The following is a 24,961-nucleotide window of genomic DNA, read 5'->3' as shown; positions in this document are numbered from 1 at the left end:
CAATAAACAAGCAAAATGTAGAACATCCATAGACAAGCCTAACCAAGGTTGCACAATCGCGAACAGCGAGCACCGAGCGACGCTTTGACAGCGAACATGGACTGTCTCACGCGAAAACGTAAATAAATGGCCACCGTTGTTATTAGACTCCTTATAACCACAAGATTTCATGTTTCTAAAATGGACGCCGATAACGAGGTTCGGCAGAGGTAATTATTTACGGCAAACAAAAAAGCCCCGAGGTGTAAAAGTGCAATTTGTTAGTGCGCGAACGAGTGTCTGTCACTTTCGCGCCATCGTGTGGTGTTATATTTAGTGTATTGTATTCAGTTGTGTCGTGTTGTGCCCGCGATCGCGACGCTTGTCAGATATGTTATCCATGAGCCCACGCTTTTTGCAGGGACCTAATATCTCGGCGGGAGAAACGGTGGAGTATGAATTCCCAGAGGCTAGAGCAGATCGTGGCGGAGCTGATGCGCCCCATTGGCGACCTCCGCCGCAGCTTCGACACGGACCTATGCGCGGTGAGCACCCTCGAGCCGGGCTTGAACCCCCCCTCTTTAGTTTTCCCGCCCCCGCCGTGAGTTTTTCCTAGAAAGCCTTTGTGAATTTTCCGCCCACGGTGCCCCGCCCGCCTTGCCCGGGCTACAGCGGCTGCACCGTGTACCTGTGCAATGTGCACTAGTTGCATTGATAACAAATGCTAATCATGTAACATGCTAAACTTTCATATTGCATCAATCTTGTGTATATTTCTCAAATAGGTCAACATTGTTACTGAAAACTGAAAGCTATGCCTATCAAAACAATAACATGTTGCTTTTTCGTAATACATAAAAGTTGACAAGCATTAAATCAATAATCCATCACATTCTGTTGATTCTGACATCTTACATAGTTCAAGATTATTGAAACAAAGTTGAAAGTACTCGCATTGTTATGTTTAAGATACACAAATTTGGATACTAATATTAACAATGATGCATCAATGTGTAACTTGAGAGTTGAAATGATCCACATCTCCAATTGCTTCTAATAATAATATATCAATCTGTCCTAGGTAATTTTAGTTAGTAGTTATAGCATGGCCACATTTTTATAGCCTATCACCATGCCCGTCATGTTACATGTAAGTGCGAAAGTGACTGGCGATAAAAATCCTACCATGCTACAACCACAGGAAATTTGCTGAGATATACTTGAGTTTCATAAATTCATGTTAATTTGGTACAGAAATCTATTCAAAGCCATGCCTATATTTGTGCCATGTGGGTCATTCTAAGTTAAGAGGTATTAACGGTGTCCATGATACATATCCATACTTTTCTTAAACAATTTAAATTAATTATGGTAATTTCCCTTAAAAGATTGCATTTCCTCTATATACAGTCAATTTCAATTTATTAATTAATTTAGTTTTGTCACAATTGCACCTCAAACATGCAAAATGTCTCTCCCCTGGCCTGTCCCTTTGCAGGTTTTTCAATAAATCAGTAATTTTATCCAGATGTATTTCCCATAAATCCGTTAAATGTGATATACTTCATAAACTAAAACAAATATTGACTGTAATGTTATTAATAAAATCCTTTAAACTTTTCTTTTTCATAAAAAATATTTATGTTAAAATTTGTCCCCCAGATTCTATGTCTCCTACCCTGGCCATTATGTAAATGTAAAAATATTGGGTTTATAGCTTTAATTATTGCCATTTTAATCCCAATAGAAATGCATTTCATTCAATACTAACGACCAACCCTGCGACAGTCATCTTTTGGTTCCGATTGTCAGTCATTTTGATCATTGAACTCTATACTTGACAGTGTTGTTTTATGAAAGTGATATCTCCCCTGGTCAGTTTTATTTCAAAATTATTGATATAAATGCTTAATTGTATTTGTATATTTACTATAGTTTATGCATAGATTATATAAATACTTTAATTTTATTATTTACAATAAATACTTGCACAATTATATCTGATTTGACATGAAAAAGTCACTCCCCTGGCGTCTTTCCCCTGGCGCATAATTTTCCAAAATGTATAGTGGAGGTATGAATTCTTGTTTAAATGAATCATTACACTTTAATTTGCTCGAATTTCTAAGACGGCTGATCAAAATTTCGATTTTGTTTGTTTTTAAAGAGATCAGGGGAGAGACCCTTCTCTCTTTATTACATAGAAAAAGTATGGTATCTCCCCTGGTGTCTTCTAAAATGGTAAAAAATTAAAAAAATGACTGATTAGCTTACAAATATATATAAAAGAGTTGTTTCAATAAAAATATTGTATAATTAGATCAAAATACTAACATTTATGTTGTGCCACTTCTTCATACAAGCGATTACCTCTTAACTTAGAATGACCCATGTATAAGCATTCCGTCATCATGTATGTTTTCATATCTCGAAACTAAAACTGCATTATTATAATACTTCAATTGAAATCCATAAATATTTTAATATAATTATTTTTTATTAAAAATATCTATATTTTGCTACATAGGAGTTTTCTACAATAAGAATATTTCATGTTTTTTTATTGTTTCATTAATTCAAATCATAAATTATTAAATGGCTATCATTTGAGTTCAGTAGCATTAATCCCACTAATATTATAAATGTGAAAGATTGTACGTTAATATGATGTTTATCCCTCCATCACACAAACATAACCGAACAAACTCAAACGAAATTTTTCACATAGTTTGTAACCTGAAAAGTAGAATATAAGCAGTAAAGCAGAATTTAATATCGATAATTTACTTTACCGATATAGGAACTCCCTAGCTGTCAATAAATTCTGCCCCATAGAATCCGATGTCTGGATATAAGTCTTGGATAGGACAAAGGACAATGCTATAGTTACTGATGACTGCTATAAGTTTGGCCACTACAAAGTAATTACTAATTAGCCACTTTTACAATTTCAATTTCAATTATTTATTCATAAAATTTACATTTTATACGTCATTAAATAATTACAGATAGTTAACATATATAGTAATAGTAATAGCCTTTATTTCATGCGTTTTTGTTATTTTTACACTTTCTTTGTTATTATACTTATTTATTAAAAAAAATTTTTAATTTTTAACTTTTATTGTTTTTCAATTTATTTTATTCATTTGCATGCCGCGTGTGCGGAAAAGGCCTCCCCCAGTTTTTCCCATTCCTTCCTATTCTGTGCTGTTCTCCACCAGAATCAGTAACATATATACTTAATAGGTATAATTTAATAATTTTGCCGAAACTGGGGCGTTCAAATCCGGCCCTGCACATGGGCTTATTTACATTTATAATTTGTACGTATCATTTTTAATTATTATTGACAGTATCTATTTATACATTTACAATTTTTTTTTTGTATTTACCACAACATTAAATCTAACATTTTAAATACTTATTAATTACTACAAAAAAATTCGTCAATGGAGTACAAAGCGTCTTTAATTAGTTTTGTTTTCATTTGTCGAACAAATGAGGCGTAACTCGGGGCCTGCTTAATTGCCGGAGGGATCTTATTATACCTTAACAATAAGGTCTCAGTTGGATTGTTTCATTCTGGTTTGTTAGGAAACGCCAATTACTACGTAGTGGCCATTAACTATAGCAGTCACCCTAAGTTGGCAGCGATTTTAATAGCCCAGGCTGTGCAAGTGTTATTTTAAATGTCAAACAACTATGAAAAAATAAAATAAAAATTGTTTATTTCGGACCAACATAATCCATAGGTGTGTTAGTAAAATGCATCTTAATAGCCTAAAGGTTAGTGTACACAAAAGTGCAAAAAAAAGTTAAAATTAAAATAACAATAAAGGAAACATAAAACTACTTACTAATACCCTGACTAAGGGCTACTTGTCTCCACCGTGACCTCAACCCAATACTTTATTAAATTATGACATATCAATAACAGCACACAGCACAGTCTGTGCTATCAATATTGCTGCCAACTTAGCTCGGTCTAACGCTAACACTTCTATGCCGTTTTCTACCCTTCTTGTGTAAGCCTCCTTCATTTTACGCCACTCGTCACGGTTCTGTGCAACCTGGAGACCAGTGGCGGATTTGCCTTAAGGCACAGTAGGCCTGGGCCTAGGGCGGCAAGATATTTAGGGGCGGCAAAATGTGACAAAAAATTTGCTGATGGTAACAAGAAATATCACAAAATGTAGTCAACATTATGGGTGCCTTGAAAGGGGCGGCTACAGGGCCTGGGGCCTAGGGCGACAAAGACTGCAAATCCGCCACTGCTGGAGACACTTCTTCCCCGCAGTCCTTTTGATGTCGTCATCCCAATGCATCTTGGTTTCACTTTGAGGATGCTCTTCAAAATGATAACATAACTAATCAATCTATTCTACAGTTGTTGGAAGAATACCTGACCGAGGCAGGTCTTCACGCGCTCGAAGCGGAGATCCCCGGCTCACAAGTGGTGGCGCCCAACTTTGCGGAGCTGGCGCTGCTGCTGCAACAGAGCGCCAACATTTACGGACGGAAGGTGGACCTGTTGTACCAACATGTGCTGGAGTGCAGCGAGTCATTACACACAAACACGTAAGTCTCCTAGTAAACAGCCTCCTAGCCCAGTCGGTTTGGTAGTGTCACAGAATAATTAATAGTACTACCGTACAGAAAGGAAACTTCCTACAAAAACGAAGTTTGACAGCGGTTCAGGGTCGAATCATGCTGTCTCTTTCTAATATATGGCACTATCCCTTTCGGCTATTTAGGGTTGTCAAAAATCAAGTGATTATCTTATCTGTGGTCCTGCACGCAAAAGGAAGTTAAGTGGTGCCAACCCTAATTATTGCTCGGAGCAATGCTGAGCCGAGCGGAGCCGAGTTTGACCGAAGTCAGGAGTTTCGCACCCCTGGTAGTGCCTATGAAGCAGGAGGTCCCGGGGTCAAATCCTGGTAGGGGCATTTATTTGTGTGTCGACAAATATTTGTTATATAGAGAATTTAAAGAGCCATATGTACTGTAAAACGTTGTACGACACATGTGCGAATAGGGAATTCGCAACTCTTGTCGATTTAAAATGTATCGCCACTCGTTGCGAATTTCATATTTGTCGCACTTATATCGTAATGTAGGTACTATTATGTACCTACCCGAAACAGGAAATAACATTGTACTATTTGTTATTATTTAACTAACCAGAAAGTGATGAAATGGAAATTATACCAACTTGACAAATCTGAAGACAATTACGGAATTACAGGAAATTAAACAATCAAATTGTTGACAAAGTGAGAAAAGCAAGTGTGGAATTTGAAGGAATGTTGTGTTAAGCAGCCCTAAGCGCTTTTACAGCTACATAAGACAAAGCCTAACGTCAAAGGTTTCGGTCCCTCCCGCAGCTTAAAGATTATTCGAGTTCCCAGTACAAGCAATCCTAGGAAGCACTTTCTTTCAAACCGCGTCGTACGCGCGTAAGCAAAACTCACACTCTTCTATAGTTTTAAGAACACAATTACCAGCTATATTAGCAACAAATAACATACGTTCATGTTATTGACACCACAGTTCAAGGACAAATTTAAAAAAAATCCTCTGCACCAATATTTCTACAGACGTGATTCATACTACTGTTCAAACAATGTCTTCATTTATAACAACACAAGAACAATGTCCTGGGCATTAAAAGTCTCATGCACCCACAGACAAAACATCCTCCAGGCTGAGCATAGTCGCGCTACCCCCAGTGCCACGCATACGGTAATTTTACTCCATGTTCGAGTCGAAAGTGTCTTTGTGTGACGTCCGTGTCTTAGAACGGACCAATCACGGCACGGGACTTCGCTCACCTCGTCCCGCGCACCCCAGCATTTTTTGACCCCAGCATTTTTGGCATCATCGGTTGCATGAAATAATTGCTCTAAACTCGGTCTAGAGGATTCCTAGTCTATGCATGCACCTTACAGAATACCTTACGCCTCGACTAGGTTTCATGGAAAAATAATCTCCGTTCTTAATTTAATTATCTACCTTACTATAATTAGCATAAGTTTCAAAATAGATTGTACTCGCTTTATCATACATCTTGGACAAACTTGGTTATCTTTTTTCTGATTTTGCAATGCTAAGGAGATATCAGATGTAAACACACAGATACCTAATATGCAAATTACAGAATTTAAATTATCGAAAAAGTATAATCAAAAAAGTTTTAAATACCTTTATATTTCTAACAGGAAATACAACATAAACATACATAAGTTCTTTTAAACTGTGTACAATTTCTGCGTGCCGATCCGCTGGTAAAATATTCGGCAAACAATTACTTAAAATCACAAATACGCCTGTAGCTAAGAGATTAGAATGAAATAAATTTTGTCATAATATACCTACTAACATTTCCCATTATTTATTGATCATAAGGGCTGATTTAGACGGCGCGCGAACTCGCAAGCGATTTTAGTTACATTGCGGATTGTTGATTGCGTCCAATTCAACCGACCGATAAAAAACCGCGATATGATGAAACTCGCATACGAGTTCTCGCATCGTCTACATGAGCCCTAAGAGTCCGCAGCAAACTCGGTTCTCCATACAAACGTAGTTACGGTCTCATTTTAAAACAACTACCTAGATTGCCCTGTAACTTTGTACAAACACTCTTAACTGTTCATCGGTGGCCTTTTGTAATAAGGTTTACAAACTGTCAGTTAACAGTCTGGGCGACGGTCCTTACTCCTTAGAATAGGATAAGCTATATCTTATGCCTGTAACACAGAATAAATAATAGTACTGCCGTACAGAAAGGAAACTTCCTACAAAACCGGAATTTGACAGGGGTTCAGGGTCGAATCATGCTGTCCCTTTCTAACATATGGCATTATCCCTTTCGGCTATTTAGGGTTGTCAAAATTCAAGCCATTATCTTATCTGTGGTCGTGCACGCAAACGGACGTCAAGTTGTGTCAACCCTAATAATTGCTCGGAGCAATGCTGAGCCGAGTTTGGCCGAAGTCAGGAGTTTCGCACCCCTGCCTGTAATTAGTTTATGTTGCTTCAGATTCCATAGTTAAAACCATACAGCGAATAGTCGTAAGATAAAAATTCACTCAGCGTATACAGTAGCGTGTAGCGAAAATGGCGACAATATTACATTTTAATGTATGCAACGGGAGGTTCATGACTCAGCCTTGAAGAGTTGTGTTAGATATTCTGAAAGCGATTTTATTCACGCCTTTTACGGCAACATGCTTTTTTTAGACAGCCAGGTAGATAGAATTACAATTTTACAGCATAATACGGGTATTATTGGTAGGCAGTTTAGTTTTAGTTGATATTAGATTCGATGTGATGCTTTATGCCTCGATCCTGTGATGTTTCGACATGAGACAAAACTTTTGAATGTGTCCCAACTCCCAATATTTAAAAAAAGCATTGAGTATTTAACGCGTCTTGTATCAAATTCTCGGGTTTGGCAGGATCATAATAATTATCACTTGACTCCAGCACAATTGCAAAGCGGTGATTATAAATGCGTTATTATTTTGATTAATCAGTCCTCAATATGCTACATTTTATGGATTACAGACTGTAATTTACAGTTTCATAAACTAAAAAACCGGGCAAGTGCGAGTCGGACTCGCGCACGAAGGGTTCCGTACAGTCAGCAGCAGAAGTCGCTATACACTCCAGGTGCTCAAAGAGAGGTAAACGTTTAAACTGTCAAAAAGTTGTTGACTGTCATGGTAGTATTTACTTGTGAGCGCTCAACGTGTCACAAATATGTTAACAGTCGCTATTCATTAATTTCTACACTTACAACAAGTCATTGATACCTTAGCTGTCAAAAAACCAATGGTATCTAAGCGGCCAACGTGTCAAATATATCTGAACAATATGGAAAAATAGACTTTAAAGCATACAAGTAGGGTCGAATATTGAATGAAAGATAGCCATGCTAATTTCAGGTAAAGCGTTTTGACAATCATCGAAAGCAGTACAGTCTTGTCATCACATACATCTATCTCACGTTTTGCCCTTAAACCATTTGACAGGAGCCTCTCGGTCAACTTACTGCAAACTATTTCTTTTAACAGAATCGTCAAGACGAATGACACATAGCAAAATCTAACTGAAGCCGAATTTAGAGCCAATTGTCAAGGCACGTTGTGGTCTCAGTAACAGGCGTTTGCTTTTCAAAGTAGAGACCGCGGGTTCAAATCTCAGTCGTACGCACCTAGAGATTACAGCTTTTTATTTCTTTTGGGTTTCATTTTTATTATTAATTTGTATCTTCAGGTTTTATGTTAATTTCGCATTAGTTTATATAATTTTTGAAGATATGTCAGATGTAGCGTAATATGTACGACTTTCTATCAGGACTTTGTAGGTTTGAACCCGCAGTAAGCGTTACTTAGATTACTACTGTGCGGAATGCCATTTGATATTTACCTACTGCTAGGTTGGATACAATTATTTTCTCCTTCGTTCTTTGATCGATTCGGGGCATCGTATTTTAGTAGGTACTACACAGGTTGGCCCATTTAGATCGGTCAGTATGGGAAAATCTAAAACTATAAGACATACACCGATCTCTTCTTAGGAACCATGTCATCGATTTTAGTAACAAGAAAAACTGCATTCATACATTTAAAAAAAAATGTATGTAAAATGTATTGAAAATAAAAACCGGGCAAGTGCGAGTCGGACTCGCGCACGAAGGGTTCCGTACCATAATGCAAAAAAAGGCAAAAAAAAACGGTCACCCATCCAAGTACTGACCCCGCCCGACGTTGCTTAACTTCGGTCAAAAATCACGTTCGTTGTATGGGAGCCCCAGTTAAATCTTTATTTTATTCTGTTTTTAGTATTTGTTGTTATAGCGGTAACAGAAATACATCATCTGTGAAAATTTCAACTATCTAGCTATCGCGGTTCGTGAGATACAGCCTGGTGACAGACGGACGGACGGTCGGATGGATGGACGGACGGATAGCAGAGTCTTAGTAATAGGGTCCCGTTTTACCCTTTGGGTACGGAACCCTAAAAACCCAAAAAATCTTCGAAAACTTACTAAATGAAATTAAAGGACATGAAAACAATGCATTTTATTAATTTTAGACATCATGTTTCATAGTAACATTTATTGCTTAAGACCTACACAATCGATATCTAAATAGAAATAGTCTTAGTTTTATTTTTCAAAACGTTCGAGGTTTGATTCCCGAGCTGAGTACACATTTTTTTTTAATGTATGAATGCAGTGTTTCGTGTTACTTAAATCGATGACATGATTCCTAAGAAAAGATCGGTGTATATCTTATAGTATCAGATTTTCCCATACTGGCCGATCTAAATGGGCCAACCTGTGGCCACCCTGTATAGTATGTTTTAGTACAATAAACGGGCTAAATAAATATATTAACATAGGTATATAATATGCTCTACGGTTTGGAAGAACAGCCGCATATGACAGTTAAAATAAAAAAACCGATCGTTCTCGTAGAACCTACTTATTTATTGTCTAAGTTTGACACTTAACGATAAAATACTTCTTTAAGAAAGGAGGTGTCAATTCGTAGTGCTACAGTATTTATTTAAAAGTTAAACAGATAAAATGTTGATGCTTAGTTACCATTGAAATAACAACTGTTTAGCAAGTGGTGGCACCCTGGCTGCTGACGTACGTGATTGGCAGTGCGTGTAGGTATTAATGACAGCAGCTTGAATTTGAGTGCTTAGTTACCACTGACGTTTTAACCGTTATTGTCATTGTGATTAAATAAGGGTGTATGTGTTAAAGAAAAACTCAGAAGTTAAGGTATATGTGACGAACTGAAAGCCTACGTGAAAATGACAACTTAGATGTCCTTATTTTTGTGACGATTGAAGTGTATATGTTTTCTTGGACACCTTGCCCGCTCAGGTATATCTGCTGCTGACTGTACCATAATGCAAAAAAAAAACAAAAAAAAAAACAAAAAAAAGCAAAAAGAAAACGGTCACCCATCCAAGTACTGACCCCTCCCGACGTTGCTTAACTTTGGTCAAAAATCACGTTTGTTGTATGGGAGCCCCATTTAAATCTTTATTTTATTCTGTTTTTAGTATTTGTTGTTATAGCGGCAACAGAAATACATCATCTGTGAAAATTTCAACTGTCTAGGTCAATCACGGTTCGTGAGATACAGCCTGGTGACAGACGGACGGACGGACGGACAGCGAAGTCTTAGTAATAGGGTCCCGTTTTACCCTTTGGGTACGGAACCCTAAAAAAAGATGTTGCTCTACGACGCGGCGACGTCTTTTTCGCTCTTATTGCGTAGACAAAGCTTTTCTCCATCGGCTATTGCCGATTCAGCAGGTGTGGGGAGACCCTTATAACTTGTTGTAACAGATTTATATAAATTAAAACTAAGCGTACCGCTATAGTAAAGTCTGTGTTTCCCACCAGTGAAAATAACGACACATCGCACGCCGAGGCCGACCCCGAAGCCGAAGCGGAGTCCCCCTCAGCCGCGACCACGAACCGCCGCAAGCGGCGCGCCTCGGTCGCCGGCTGGGCTCGCATCAACCTCGAGGCCTGCGAGCAAGCCCGGCGCGAGGCCGACTTAAAGGCCCCGCCGACGTTACCAAGGATGTATATTGAGTTGGAACCGAGAGTTTTGGCGCCTTGCGATGTTCCTCTGTTGGACTACGCTGGAGAGCCTGTTGGCTTGCTACAGGATTTTAATGTCACTTGGAGATTACATGTAAGTACTATATATCAGCTTACGACCCTCTACTAGACCTAGAGGTCTAACTTTACCTAGGATAATATATCATGTTGGAACCAATCAATCAATCATTTTTATTTAGTCATCATAGGTGTAAATACATTAATAGTACAGGTGATAGGGTGTTTTACAATGCAGCTGCTATGATGTACCTTTCCAAGAGTTTTGGATGTGATGTGCCACTTTTGGTCTATGCTGAAGAACCTATGTGGTTGCTACAGGACTTTAATTACACTTCGAGATTATTACTTCTACATATTTACTACGCATCGGTAAGCTACATAATAGGTCTTTACATGGTGTTGTTTTATACAAAAAAATACATAACACAAGCCGATGTCCTCAAGAACGTGCCCATAAGAAATTGCATTTAACCTACGTTTATCGACAGGGTGGTCTACTAGTGGACGAGCTGGAATGCGGGGAAGAGGACACGGCCTCGCTAGCCCTTCGAGCTATTCCTCTGTCGGAGCTGCAGGCCGCCATCGCCGCCGCCGCGCCCCCCTCGCCGCCCCCGCCGCCCGCCTCGCCCGAGCCCGACCACCACCCGCCCTGCTCCACCCCCATACCCACAGGTTGGTCAATATTAGAGATGCACCGGATATTCGGTTGCTTGATTTTGAGTAAACGAATTGGATTTAAGATACAGTCACGGCCATAATCGTACTCGTTTATAATTAAAACAATTTGAACGTTCCACTCACTTGCACGTGCACTCATTTCGAACCTAGAAATGAGTCGAGTAGAATGAGTCTTTAACTTCGTTTTTGAGGATTAGAAAGAACTTCGTTAGAAGTGACCACTAGATTCCAAATTGGGCACTTTTTCCCGTACATTTTTTGAGTTCTAATCTTGTCTGCAATAGTGTATTTCTATTTTTATTTCATAAAATGTCATTTGGTCGTTTTATTATGTTTAGAAGAGCCTGCGGCGCCTACGGAACCCCCAGCGGAGGCAGCAGAGACAAAGACAGAACCGGCAACACCCGCAAAGCAACGCAAACGCAAGCAAGAAGAGCCGACGGTCTTGCAGACCGGTGCTGGCAAGCTCTTCCTCACACCAGGTAACTACACATTCTATGGAACCCCCAACAGAGAAAGGCTGAACCCGCTACGCCAGCAAAGCAACGCATACGCAAGCAAGAAGAGCCCGCGGTCTTGCAGACCGGTACTGGTAAGCTCTTCCTCGCACCAGGTAACTACACTTTCTATGGAACCCCCAACAGAGAAAGGCTGAACCCGCTACGCCCGCCAAGCAACGCAAACGCAAGCAAGAAGAGCACACGGTCTTGCAGACCGGTGCTGGACAGCTCTTCCTCGCACCAGGTAACTGCTAATTAAAATAAAATCCTCATATACTTCCGGCGCTGCTTGGCAGGCCTCCCACAAGGTGGACCGACGATCTGCTGAGCCCCGGCAACTGCTGGATGCGAATAGCAAGGCCGGACTTTGTGGAGATCCTTTGGAGAGGCCTTCGTTTCGCAGTGGACGTCTTTTGGTTGACGATGATGACTCATTTACTTACCCGAGCAGTGGCGTAGCTAGCAGTGGCGGCGCGTCCATAAAAGCCGATTCCCATCGGCTTGCCTGTTTTTGGACATTTGAGCAGAGTTGCAAAGGAAATATGTAAGCCAAATTAGCCCCGGCTTGCCTATGGATATGTTTGACGTAGGCCCTTGCCCATGGCCTCGCACCCTTTAAACATAAAAGACCAAAAAAATGCTTCTTGTAATTGTTATGGTTTAAGACATTTATTATCTCATTAAGAATTTACAAAATTCACTTACATGAGATACACTTATAAAACAACACTTTTTATTTTGGGCTAACGTGCACTAATTAATTTAAATGTAAACAATATTATATACATAATAATTACTACAATTTACACTATAATTTATACTATAATTTTTGTAATGCATGGTAAAGTGGGTAGAAATCGTTTGTAACATGTTGATGATACACAACAAAGTATTAATTACCAGCGGCTTAGAGAACAAGTTATTTCGACCGTCCTGTTCAGATGCGTTGCAGCGTAGATAACGAAACTAGTATGAATGTTCACGAGTTATAATGTAACGCGGCATGGATGGATGCGGCATGGCTGTGCACACTACAGATGTGGTTTTTCATGCAAAAATATGTCGTGTATCGTTAAAGGAGATGGCAGTAACAACCTTTAGGTTCAAAACAGCATCTATAAGTTCTGATAGAAACGTTAAAGCCCCGAAAATAGTCCTTAGGGAGGTACTCCACTTGTCCAATTTCTTGATCCAATGTGTATTTGCGTCTCATATTTTGCTTAGTGAGAGAGTGAAACGCAATGCACATTGGACCAAGCAATTAGACAGTTGGAATACGACCCTTAGTTAATAAATAATTAGTTTTAGTACAACATCGTAAGTTTTATGACTGCCATTATAAATAAGGTCAACTAGGCATCAATTACGTCACCAACGCCATAATACCAACCAACACACTAGCTGACCTAATGGTCTACCCAAGTAGATCTTATCTCGTTGACTTAAGGGTTACAAGTGGTCAATTAGACGTGTCGAAGGTAGATACTAGATAGTACAAAGCAGCAACACTTTAACCATCAGTGGACTTTATGTCTCTGTAATAAGATTCACGAATGATCAGTTAACTTCGAGGATAGTACAACACTCTTAACTGCCCATCGGTGGACCTTATGCCTTACGTAATAAGGTTTACCAATGGACAGTTAACAGTGTGGGCGATGGTACTTACATTGCCATGACTTACGTAATCTTATCTGTGCCGCGTCATTGGCATCCAACATGCGACGTCGCTGCGCGTCATCCGAGGGCCTACCGCGAATACCGAAGTTCGAAAATTGCGGGCATCCTTCTCTGTCACTCTAATTACACTTTCATTGGAGTAAAAGAGAAAGATGCCCACAATTTGTGAACTTCAATGGAGTGAATTAAATGAAAATTTGCTTTTTTTTTGCGGTATGATGTATTCCAATAGCGATAAATTGGAAATTATTTACGCATTAGAGTTCTAATGTACAATTAAATGAGAAAAAAATTGTTTCATACATACACTGTTAACACATTCATTGCCACTCAGCCAAACAAGACGTCCGCGCCAGGCCACAACAATTTCGTCATATAAAGCAGTAGCACCACGATCCCGACTATCGGGTCGTCCGGCCTGGGAACGAAATCATAAAATACACGATAGTCGGAAACAGAACACGTCTTAGCTTTACCATCGAGTGAAAATAAAAACCGGGCAAGTGCGAGTCGGACTCGCGCACGAAGGGTTCCGTGCCATAATGCAAAAAAGGCAAAAAAAACGGGCACCCATCCAAGTACTGACCCCGCCCGACGTTGCTTAACTTCGGTCAAAAATCACGTTTGTTGTATGGGAGCCCCACTTAAATCTTTATTTTATTCTGTTTTTAGTATTTGTTGTTATAGCGGCAACAGAAATACATCATCTGTGAAAATTTCAACTGTCTATCACGGTTTGTGAGATACAGCCTGGTAACAGACGGACGGACGGACGGACAGCAGAGTCTTAGTAATTGGGTCCCGTTTTACCCTTCGGGTACGGAACCCTAAAAACTGTCTAGTTAGGTTTAGAGTTATGGAAATGGCATTGCCCCCTGACCGCATACGCACGATTTGCTTACGTGCTTAGTTGAATGTGTTGTCTGAAAAGACTGCGCGTGAGACTTATACAGAGTGTTCCGGTGTGACTAGCAAAAGTTTTATAAGTTGCATCTTCTCGAGGCAGAGGGGTAGGGTTGGAGCCGGTGTAGCTTTTTTTGACTTGTAATATGCCTACTTGAATAATAAACTATCTCTATCTTTACTTTCTGACTGGTCGCTTTATGAGTGCCTATCATTGACAACTCAGAGGGTATACTGGTGGACTTTCAATATTAAAGAGTTTGCAATAACTAATACTATTGTGTGCCCTAACAGGGTGTCATGATCTGACTGATAGCTCAATAGTGGGACCGGATTTTTGCAATAAAAGTTTTGATAATTCTAAAGTTGAAAAAGTGATACTTATCTGATATGGGACATATTTTTAAGCATATTTGCAATATATGATGAAAAGTTAGAACGAGCGTTAGATATAAATTAGGTATTTATATATTTTTAGTAATGATTTTTTAATATTGAATTAAAGTGCAATGTTTAAGTTCCATTGTTTATAATATGTATGACGCTTTATAATGTAAAATTATTAGAAATTTTTTTAACGTGCTTCTTTGTCAAACTACAAATTAGCTTATTCTTTTGTCGATATTGAATTAAAGTTTAATAAATCCACAACAACATATCTATTTTTTTAAGTTAATATGCAAGCTAAAAAGCTAGAAGAATAAGATATATGCTTTAGAATTAATATGCGTTTTTTGTCCTATAAGATCTAATATTGAATTAGAGTCTGTAAAAATAAGTCTATTACTATAAAATAATATACGCAGCCATATTATGGAAAGTAAGAAATTTCTGTGTGTAGCTTGCATTGTAATAGTAAAATCTAGTTAAAAAGGCGCGAAATTCATACATACGCCGCGCTGGTCCGTCAGTCACCGGCGCGGCGCTCGAGAGCCTATCATAGCCTACCTATACCTCGCCCCTCGCCCCACCTCCCGCTCAGTAACACTGTCTGTCTTTTCTTATCATTAATTTGTTTGTTTACCTTGCACATATAAAAATAAGATGCGGACATTACGTGAAATTAAAATATCTTATTACGTAAAAATACCTACAGCTGGTCAATCATATCTTGTCAGTAGAAAGAGGCGGCAAATTTGAAAAATGTAGGTGCGAAGGGATATCGTCCCATAGAAAATTTGAATATCGCGCTTTTTTTTAGTGACAAGATTGGCTTGACCAGCTTATATTTCATTATCTTGACTAATATTGTAATAAAAATGTTTGTCAAAGGACTGTCTCATTTCAAACATAGACAGAGAGAATCATCATACTATCTTTGACTTACACTAGTACTAGCACCCAAAAGAAAAGGATGAATATAGTTTTATGTTTTTATTTACTGACAAATTGGTTTGACCTACTATACCTATTTCTGGTTCCTATTGTCATGTCCTGTCCTATTCAACGTCAATATCATAATATGTATATTATAAACAAACTGCTCAATATTACACGGTATACATCCTGAATACTTATACAATAAGGTAAGTGGCCTCACTTACCTTATTGTATATTCCGTGTGGGCCATATATGCCTATATACAGCCCACCTTAAATTAAAATGTTTTTTTTTTTAATAAACAGGATATGAAGTATGAAAAACTCACTCAAATAGGTTTCTCATTTATTTAAGAGGGCGTAGAGGAGGGTAAATTTTCAGATTCTGTCAAATTACCCCATTTCACGCACAAACGCAGCTCACGCACACTACCTCAATTTACTGGGACAGGTCAGTGACCCCTAATGTTTTTTTTAAAGGTGCTGTTTCGAGTTTAGTGTTAACTACTGACCTCCTTTGAGGAATTAAAATTGTCAAACTTTCCTTTGTGAGAAGACAGAGAAAAAACACGTTTTATATATAGCTTTCCTTGTTTGTTCATGTCATGTCATAGGTATGTGACGTATTAGGTAATTATTTATTTTCGTTGTTGACTTTTGTATTAAGATAGGTACAAACGGCGACGCTCTTAACTGTCCATCGGTAGACCTTATGCCTTTTGTAATAAGGTTTATGAACTGTCAGTTAACAGTGTGGTGGTGTGCGATGGTAGGTATGCGGTTTGTAGACATAGACCAAATTAAAACTAGGAGTTTTATTATTAAAGATATAAGAAATCGTCTATTTTACCATGATTTTACCTACTCGAAGTGAACTACTTATATCTAAAATTATCCCTTCATTAGTTATATAATGTCTTGTAACATATTTTTTACAACTTATTATATTTTACTTATAACTTAATTTTTAATGCTCTATTGATAATAAGGCTTTAAAAACATCTAATAGAATGCAGGTACTACGCTTATACTTTTGTAAGTCAGTAAGTGATGCTTACTTAAAACTTATCGGGAAATCAAAAAACTCATAATTACCTATATTAAAATATTTAAATTTACTATTCCATCTCATACGTTCAATAAGGCCCGGGACCGGGCCTTGTCACCTGCACTGACAGAGGGCCTTTTTAGCCCCACATAATATTAAAGAACTGTGTCCCGGATAGTATGGGTTCTGGGCCATGACCATGACGCGTCCCGAAGTAACTTATATAGGGCGTAATCGTTAAGTGTAGCCAGGCTATAATTTCGTAAATATAACAGATATCAGAAAACTTCAAATTGTTATCGAAAGTGCGTTACCCAATGAGTAAAATTACATTAAGGGGTCATCCATTAATTACGTCACACGTTTGGGGGGGGGGGAGGGGGTCAAGAAAATGTGACATGTTGTGACATGGGGAGGGGGAGTCACAAACACTGTGACGTCACTTTAACTTCATCACTATTCATCAGTAACCGAAAATTAATTTATATTTTTTTATTCGCAGTACATTTAGATAATGAGGTTTTGGAAGTATGTAGGTAATTTTCGTTCCTAATTGGTTTTGTGTTAAAATAAAATTATATATATTAATTTTACCAAAAATATTTTTTTTTAAATAATGCCGAGTTAGTACTGCCGGTTTCGTTGAAAACAAAATTACCTAAAATGTGACGTCACACCAGGTGGGGAGGGAGTTGCAAAATGTGACCAAGTGTGACAAGGAGGGGGGGGAGGGGTCAAAATACCTAGAAATTCATGTGACGTAATTAATGGATGATCCCTAATAACTTTTTTGAATAAAAGCAGAAATATCCCAAACATTAACTTCAAACCCTCCCATACATTTAGTACGACGACTCACCCCTCACTGTAATAAAATAATAAAACTACCGTTTATGAAATAATAGATTTATTATTTCATAAACGGTAGTTACATATACAGGTTACGGTAGGTTACAGGTTACGGTATATTACAGTTTATCATCGCAAATAATGAATCTCAAGCAGTTTTATCTCTTACGACACCAACGTTCTTTGAAGGGTGAGTCGTCGTACTAAATGTATGGGAGGGTTTGTGAGTTAATGTCTTAGAGTAGAGTTAATGTCTGGGATATTTCTGTTTTTATTTAAAAAAAAGTTATTAATGTTATTTTACTCATTGGGTAACGCACTTTCGATATCAATTTGAAGTTTTCTGATATCTGTTATATTTACGGAATTATAGCCTGGCTACACTTAACGATTACACCCTGTATATCATTAGATAGTTCATAGCCTATATCTATAGAATATATCGTTCTTATGAGCGTATTTGGTGGGCATACCTTATAAGTTTCAGTACAGGAAAAAGTACATATGAGCTGTACTTTTAATTGTTAGTACAATCGGTATCAAATAGATAGTGAGGGCCAAAGTGACCAAATATAGCTATAGGATCTAAATGTGAACGAATAGGGTTAGGTGAGGCATATACCTTTATTTTAACTGAAATAATTTTATAAATAATCAGGATATTATTACCAATTCAATTCAATATAGATTTCTCATTTGTTCATGTTTCTTCATATACCAAAATAGTTATAAAAATATTCCGGCGCTTTTGAAAAATACACGTTTTATAAAAAAACCATACCATGTTGGTTCAGAACCGGGCCTTGTTACTTGCACTGTCAGTGGGCCTTCTTAGTCATAGTACAAGTTCAAGAATAACAGAGAATATTACCGGGCCTTATTACCTTTTATCATGAATTAATTTCATCTTCAATTTAAATGGTCTAGTAAAATAAGGCCTACATGAGTCATGGAAAAACAAATTGTATTTTATTTAGAAAGTACCTGTATGTTGTTCATAATCTTCAGTAAGCTGACCTCTAAGAGTCTATCTATTATAATAATTAATGTAGATTGACAGTTTACTTAGCAAATTGTACTTTTACCTTTAGGTTTTATGTCGGAAATATCTCACCCAATTTGTACTGAAACATAAGCATTTGAGCGTAATTAATGATGTTTACTGATTGTTAATCTTAAATATACCTACTTAATATTATGAAGGGCACTTATATTATTTTAGCGGACCGAGCCGATGTATATTTTTGTGGACCACTTTTTTATTTAAATAATTAAATTGTAATTCATTTCATAAAAGGTTATTACAATTAGGGATATAAGTAGATACCTCACCTATCTTATTACAAAGCATTACAAAAATGTCCAAAGGCCAAAGCCACGCTGATAAGACATAAGACCTTATAAACGACCTCATAAATATAAACGTTTACTGAAAAAAACCAAAGGCATTTCTAATAATTTTATTTCGTTACTGAGTTATCGTTTTGCACCGAATATCAATGAAATAAAAGCACGTTGTTGTTTGATAGATACATTTATATAAACATCGTCACATAAAACCAATATAGGTACTCGTAAACCAGATCACTGCTGGTATTGGCTTTAAATATCGTTCTTTCAACTGATAATATAGCCACAAAAACTCGCTGAGACTGCAGGTCGAGTCTTGATTTCAATTTCTTGATGATATATCATTGAATTAACTTTCAGAGCTCGTGATAGCTCTCAGAATAGCAACAGAACTAGTTGAAACTAAGAATTTTATTGCTGAAATTATGTGAACAACATTGCTCTGTCTTCATAAATAAAATTTCAATAATTTATATTGCTAAGGCTAAAATGTGAAGAATTTTGTTGATAAATTGTTTATCTAGTATATTGACATTATGTCATATATGTTTTTAAAATGACGTAACATGAATACCAGCACAATGAAAATTTATTCCAATAAGAAATAACAAATCTTCAAACTTTTTTCATTTTAAGTGAATTAGGAAGCCGCTAATTACACTGATTTGGTTGTATTCATATATTTTATTAAATAATTTGTTATATTTTTTAAGTATTATGACTTGTGAATAAAAAGAAATCGAAATTTTAATGACTCTAGATCTCCGTGTGACGTTATTTATTTACCCTATTTATTTTGAACACAGTTTTTCACTGGTATCATCATTCGTATACGGATATGAATTTCTGTCAATATATATTCAAAAACGAAATGTCAAACTGGGAGATCCTGGTACGCGTCCGCTTCGAACCAAGCCCAGCGGGCATCTGATTGAAAGGAGAATTTGACAGATATGGCAGATGTATGGAAATTTTACGAAAGTTTACGTTTACGATTGAATTTCTCTGTAGCCTTTAAGAGGAAAAATAGGAAAAGCCTGATTCGTTGTAGTCCATTTATCTGGCTATCTGGCTTTCGAAATCACTCGATTTTATAGCATGAGCATCGATTTTTTTATACAAATTTTACTAAACGCTGACACTCGTTCATCTCGTTTTAGGTACAACTTTGCATAAGTGTATTTATTATATTGTAAAATATTTCAGATTTTCAAGGGTGATTCGTTGTAAACAGTTCTTTGGGATAATAATGACATTTATTATAAATTTTTTTATCAAGAGATGTGAACGCTAGCGACTAAACGGTGACTGCCTTTTTCGCTGATTTTGCTCGATGCAGTCTTAAGTTTCTTCATTATACCAAAATAGTTATAAAAATATTACGATACTCTTGGAAAATATACCTTTTATAAAAGTCCTATTATGGGCCTTATTGAACACTAGCAGTGTATTACTTAATCCCGCAAAAAATAATCATTTTGACAGTAGGTAATAACAGATTTTATTGTTTTTAACTTAAGAGTTATACATTTACAAATAACAATATTTGATACTTCATAACAGGAGGATTTATTTATAATAAGTGAAAATAATTATTTTGGGCCTTAATAACTAAAGATATAAAAATTGTCTAGTTTACGCGAAAATAGTAGGTAACTAAACATAAATCTCTATTAGTTACAGTAGTATCATCTTTTAACATCTGGGGGCACGGCAGTGCCTCTGCCAAGACGAGGAAAGCGCAAGGGCACTATCTACCTTTTCTCGAAGCGCTTCATCGTTTTTTGGAACCCTCATAACTTGGGGTTGGATTATACCAGATAAACAAAGTTCTCGGACTTATTAAGCATATCAATTGCATAGCTCTTATACTTTAGATTTTATTCATATCTAAAAACTTCGATTTCGTCACTGACTCACTCACTTGATGATCATCAATACCGGGTACTTCCTGAAGTCCTCTAAGAAGCTGTGGTATGTAAGATAGTTTTAGTACACAAACAACAAATAAATTCAAAAACTTGAAATTTTTTATCCTAAGGGGATGAAGAGGGGGTTTAATTTTGTATGGGGAATCCATAATCGCTGAACCGATTTAGTTGTCAAAACGCAGACGTGTCTATTTTCCGCAAAACGGAGTCCATTCGACCTGACTCCTTCTTTCCGGGGTGCATCTGTACCTATTGCCGACAGCCTGGAACTCCTCGGCATGGAGCTGAGTTCAGTCCTCAGCTTCGGCAGCTTCATTGAGTCTAAAGCTCAAACTGCGGCCAGAAAGCTGGGCGTCCTAAATAAGGTGAAGCGATACTTCACACCTGGACAGCTTCTAACACTTTACAAAGCTCAAGTCCGGTCGTGTATGGAGTATTGCAGCCACCTGTGGGATGGCTCAACTAAATACCAACTCGCCGCTTTGGACTCAGTGGAGCGCAGAGCCAGGAGGATGATTGGCGACAAGAAGCTAACGGCTAAGCTTCAGTCTTTGGCCCATCGGCGGAAAGTCGCCAGCCTGTCGGTATTCTACAGGTTGCACTTCGGGGAGTGTGCCCAAGAGCTACACGAGCTTATTCCACCGTCCCCATTCTACCATCGGACTTTTAGACGCACGGCCGGTTTCCATCCTTACTTGGTAGATATTCCACCAATTCGCACGAAGCGCTTTGCTTCTACTTTCCTTATGCGCACTGCCAAGGAATGGAATTCCTTGCCGGCGTCTATATTTCCGTGTTCTTATAACCCGGCAACCTTCAAATCAAGAGTGAACAGGCACCTTCTGGGCGAGCTCGCTCCATCGTAGGCCACGTCTACGCCTCGGCTAGTCTGTGGCCATGAGTAAGCCCATTCATAATAAAAAAAAAAAAAGTTGAAATTTGGTATGTAGATAGGTATTGTTATGGGGAAGGATATAGAATAGACTTCAACCTCAAAGTTTACCCTTACGGGCTGAAGGCAGATTTCAACCCCAAAGTTTATCCTTACGGGGTGAAGGGTTTATATGGGGAATCAGTAAGAAGTACATTGTGTAACAGATGCCCCCAGATACTTATTTCAGGATTTTTAATAGTAAATCACCCCCAACCCTTTAAATTAGGGGATGGAAGATTGTCATAAGCAACTTACAAAAAGAAGTGAAATCCCACCAAAAACATTTTGATGTAAAATGTTGCCCAAACGAAACCATAAGGCTCGCACTGTCAAAAAGTTATCAGATCTCTTACCAAGCTTCTAACTCTACAAGCCCTCTAACTTTACTAGCTCTACACCAAAAGTATGTGGCTTGGCCGTTTCGTTTCTACAAGAACTACTGTATGTAAGTATAATACAAAAACCGCCCAAATGCCAGTCGGACTCTCGTTCCAAGGGTTCCGTACATTACACAATTTTAACAATATATTTTTTTAGAGAAAAGTGAGTAAAATGTCTTTAAAAAACCCGTAGGGATGGGAAAACTAGGTACTTAAGTCCGACTCACGCTTGACTGCACATTTCTAATAGGTTTTTCTGTCATCTATAGGAAAAGAGCTAATATGTGTATTTTTTTCATAATTTTAGACCCAGTAGTTTTGGAGATAAGGGGGGAGGGGGAATGGTAATTTTTTGCGTATTTTCTTAAATAACTTCTAAACTATTTATTTTAAAATTATGAAAAAATATATCTGAGGTTCTCACAATGAGCCCCTTAATTTGATATATAACAAGATATAGTGCTTTTTTCTTCATATTTTGACTAAGGTGTAGAGTTAGTGAAGTTATATTAGGGCTTGTAGAGTTTGAAGCTTGGCTCGACAAGAGATCTGACAACTTTTTGACAGTGCAAGTCTTATGGTTTCGTCTTAGCAACAATTTACATGAAAATGTGTTTGGTGGGATAATTTTTTACAGTATAAATATTTATTCGTAACAGTAAGTATTATCTTTTAACATAATTTTTACAGTACATCTGGTGCTACATTACGACATCGGTGCTATAATAAGCACATTAAAACACTCCCTTTAGCCGTGTTTTAAAATTCGTCACTCGTTGCAAAATATCTATTTTTCGCACTTCCTACCTACTACCTATGTATTAACAAAAAAAAGTCAATAGTTACTTGTAAATAGTTACTGCCTTTAAAAAGTATAAGTGCCTCAATGTTATTAGACTTTTTGATTCTTTAAAACGTCTTTAGGTCAATAAAGCAAGTGAAAAATTATTATAGTTAGACCAAGAAAAGTCTGCAGCAATTTTGACAGCCCACGCAGTGCAAGTGTTATTTATAAGTCATAATTTTATAGAAGTTTCTTCAAATCGACCTTATTAATAAGAGATTAAAAATATTCAAAATTATCTTAAAATATTTTAATCTAATAATTATTTCATCTCATACGGCCCGGGACTGGACCTTTTTACCTGCACTGACAGTGGGCCTTCTTAGCAACAAGTACAAATTCAGAATAATTGGGAATAATAGGGAGCAACTGTTATTTTTGAATGCTGGGCCTTGTTACCCGCCGGGCCTCATATGCCTGCACTTCACCTACCTTATTTGTTTTACAAGGGGAAAAGTTGTTGATTAACCGCTCGTGCTAATATTGATACCCAAACAAGCGAAACATTTTTTTTTATTAAATAGGAGGCAAACGAGCAGACGGATCACCTGGTGGTTAGCGATTACCGTCGCCCATGGACACACAACACCAGAAGGGTTGCAAGCGCGTTGCCGACCTTTAAGATGGGGGTCTTTGAAGGTTTGAAGGTCGTATCGGACAGTTCATTCCACAGTTTGGCTGTGCGAGGCAGGAAGTACATTCACAAATTCAAAGATTTTAAAATTGAACCACGAGCGTAGCGAGTGGTTCGTAAAATTGAACCTTGAGCGTAGTGAAGGTTTCGAGGGACGAAGGTTAAATAAAATTTTCACCACATCAGCTCGTAAAGGCCCTCTTGATTGTTCGAAACGGATAAGAAAAAAGTGGCATTTAATTTGATGCAAATTTTGAGTTGTTTCCATAGGTAAATTGGATCAGTTGGTTGGTAATATTGACTTTGAAATGAGAAATATTGAATAACGTTAGTTTGAAATGGAGATGGGAGATGGCGCTGCCGTCAACGCTTACGCATCGGCTCCGAGAAACTTTTTGTTATTGTAATTGTTTATTTCCATTTATACGGCCGAAACCTACCTAGAATGGCGCAGCAGGTCGAAGATCAGCTCTGGTATTGTTATCTTGGCGCGAGAGTCCGCACAGAAGTCAGAAGACCAGGATTTGGATTCTCAGTGATACAGTGACAAATGTGATGTAAACAATAAATAAAAAAGTTCAAAAGTGCCGGGCGGAGTAAGAATATCAAGCATTCCGGAATACTTACAAGGTGTTGTTCAACAAAAGAAAACAATGCAAGTGCAAGTTGTGGCAGAAAAGGAATTTTGTGTATTGGAATGACAATTACTATGGAATGCAGTTTTTGTGGGTGCTTAAATTTTTACTTCGAGGGTGGAATCATTTTATGACGGACTTTATTTACGTTAAAAGACTCTTAATTTCGTCGTGTTGCCAACTGGGAGTTTGGTCTAGGGGTTTCGAGAAGAATTTTTGGCTCCGATAACACTTATGTCCTAAGTTCGATCCCCGGCGCGGCAGCATCTTTTTGTATTTATTTTATTATTTAAATTTGTTGGTTTTTTTTTTATTTAAAATTTTAAACTTAATTTTATTTTTTATCTATTTTTTTGTGTTTGTATACAATATAGAATTTTTAATAATTTAATTTAAATGAATTTTAATTCGTTATAATGGAATAATGTTTTAGATTTTTTAAGTTGCTATTTTTGACATAATATTATTTTATAAGGTTTTTTTAATGTACACAATATAGAAATTTTTATAATTTAATTTAAATCAATTGAATTCATTTTAATATAAATAATGTTTTAATTTTTTTTTTAGGCATTTATGACATAATATTATTTTATAAGGTTTTTTTTTTGTATTTATGATTTTGACATGTTAT

General features: G+C 37.3%; 1 protein-coding gene across 1 annotated transcript in view; it reads left to right on the top strand.

Annotated features, from left to right (window-relative positions):
- Positions 1-39: 39 nt before the first annotated feature.
- Positions 40-24,961, top strand: part of LOC134668084 (uncharacterized) — a 45,777-nt gene continuing 20,855 nt past the window's right edge. Inside the window, exons 1-6 of the mRNA XM_063525563.1 lie at positions 40-209; positions 401-524; positions 4,370-4,560; positions 10,418-10,715; positions 11,131-11,314; positions 11,659-11,802. Of these exons, the coding sequence (XP_063381633.1) occupies positions 127-209; positions 401-524; positions 4,370-4,560; positions 10,418-10,715; positions 11,131-11,314; positions 11,659-11,802 (1,024 nt within the window). The 5' untranslated portion in view covers positions 40-126. The remainder of the gene's footprint in view (positions 210-400; positions 525-4,369; positions 4,561-10,417; positions 10,716-11,130; positions 11,315-11,658; positions 11,803-24,961) is intronic.

This window comes from Cydia fagiglandana, chromosome 10, assembly GCF_963556715.1.
Source record: "Cydia fagiglandana chromosome 10, ilCydFagi1.1, whole genome shotgun sequence".
Taxonomy (NCBI): Eukaryota; Metazoa; Arthropoda; class Insecta; order Lepidoptera; family Tortricidae; genus Cydia; species Cydia fagiglandana.
This window is presented reverse-complemented; position numbering and strand designations above follow the sequence as displayed.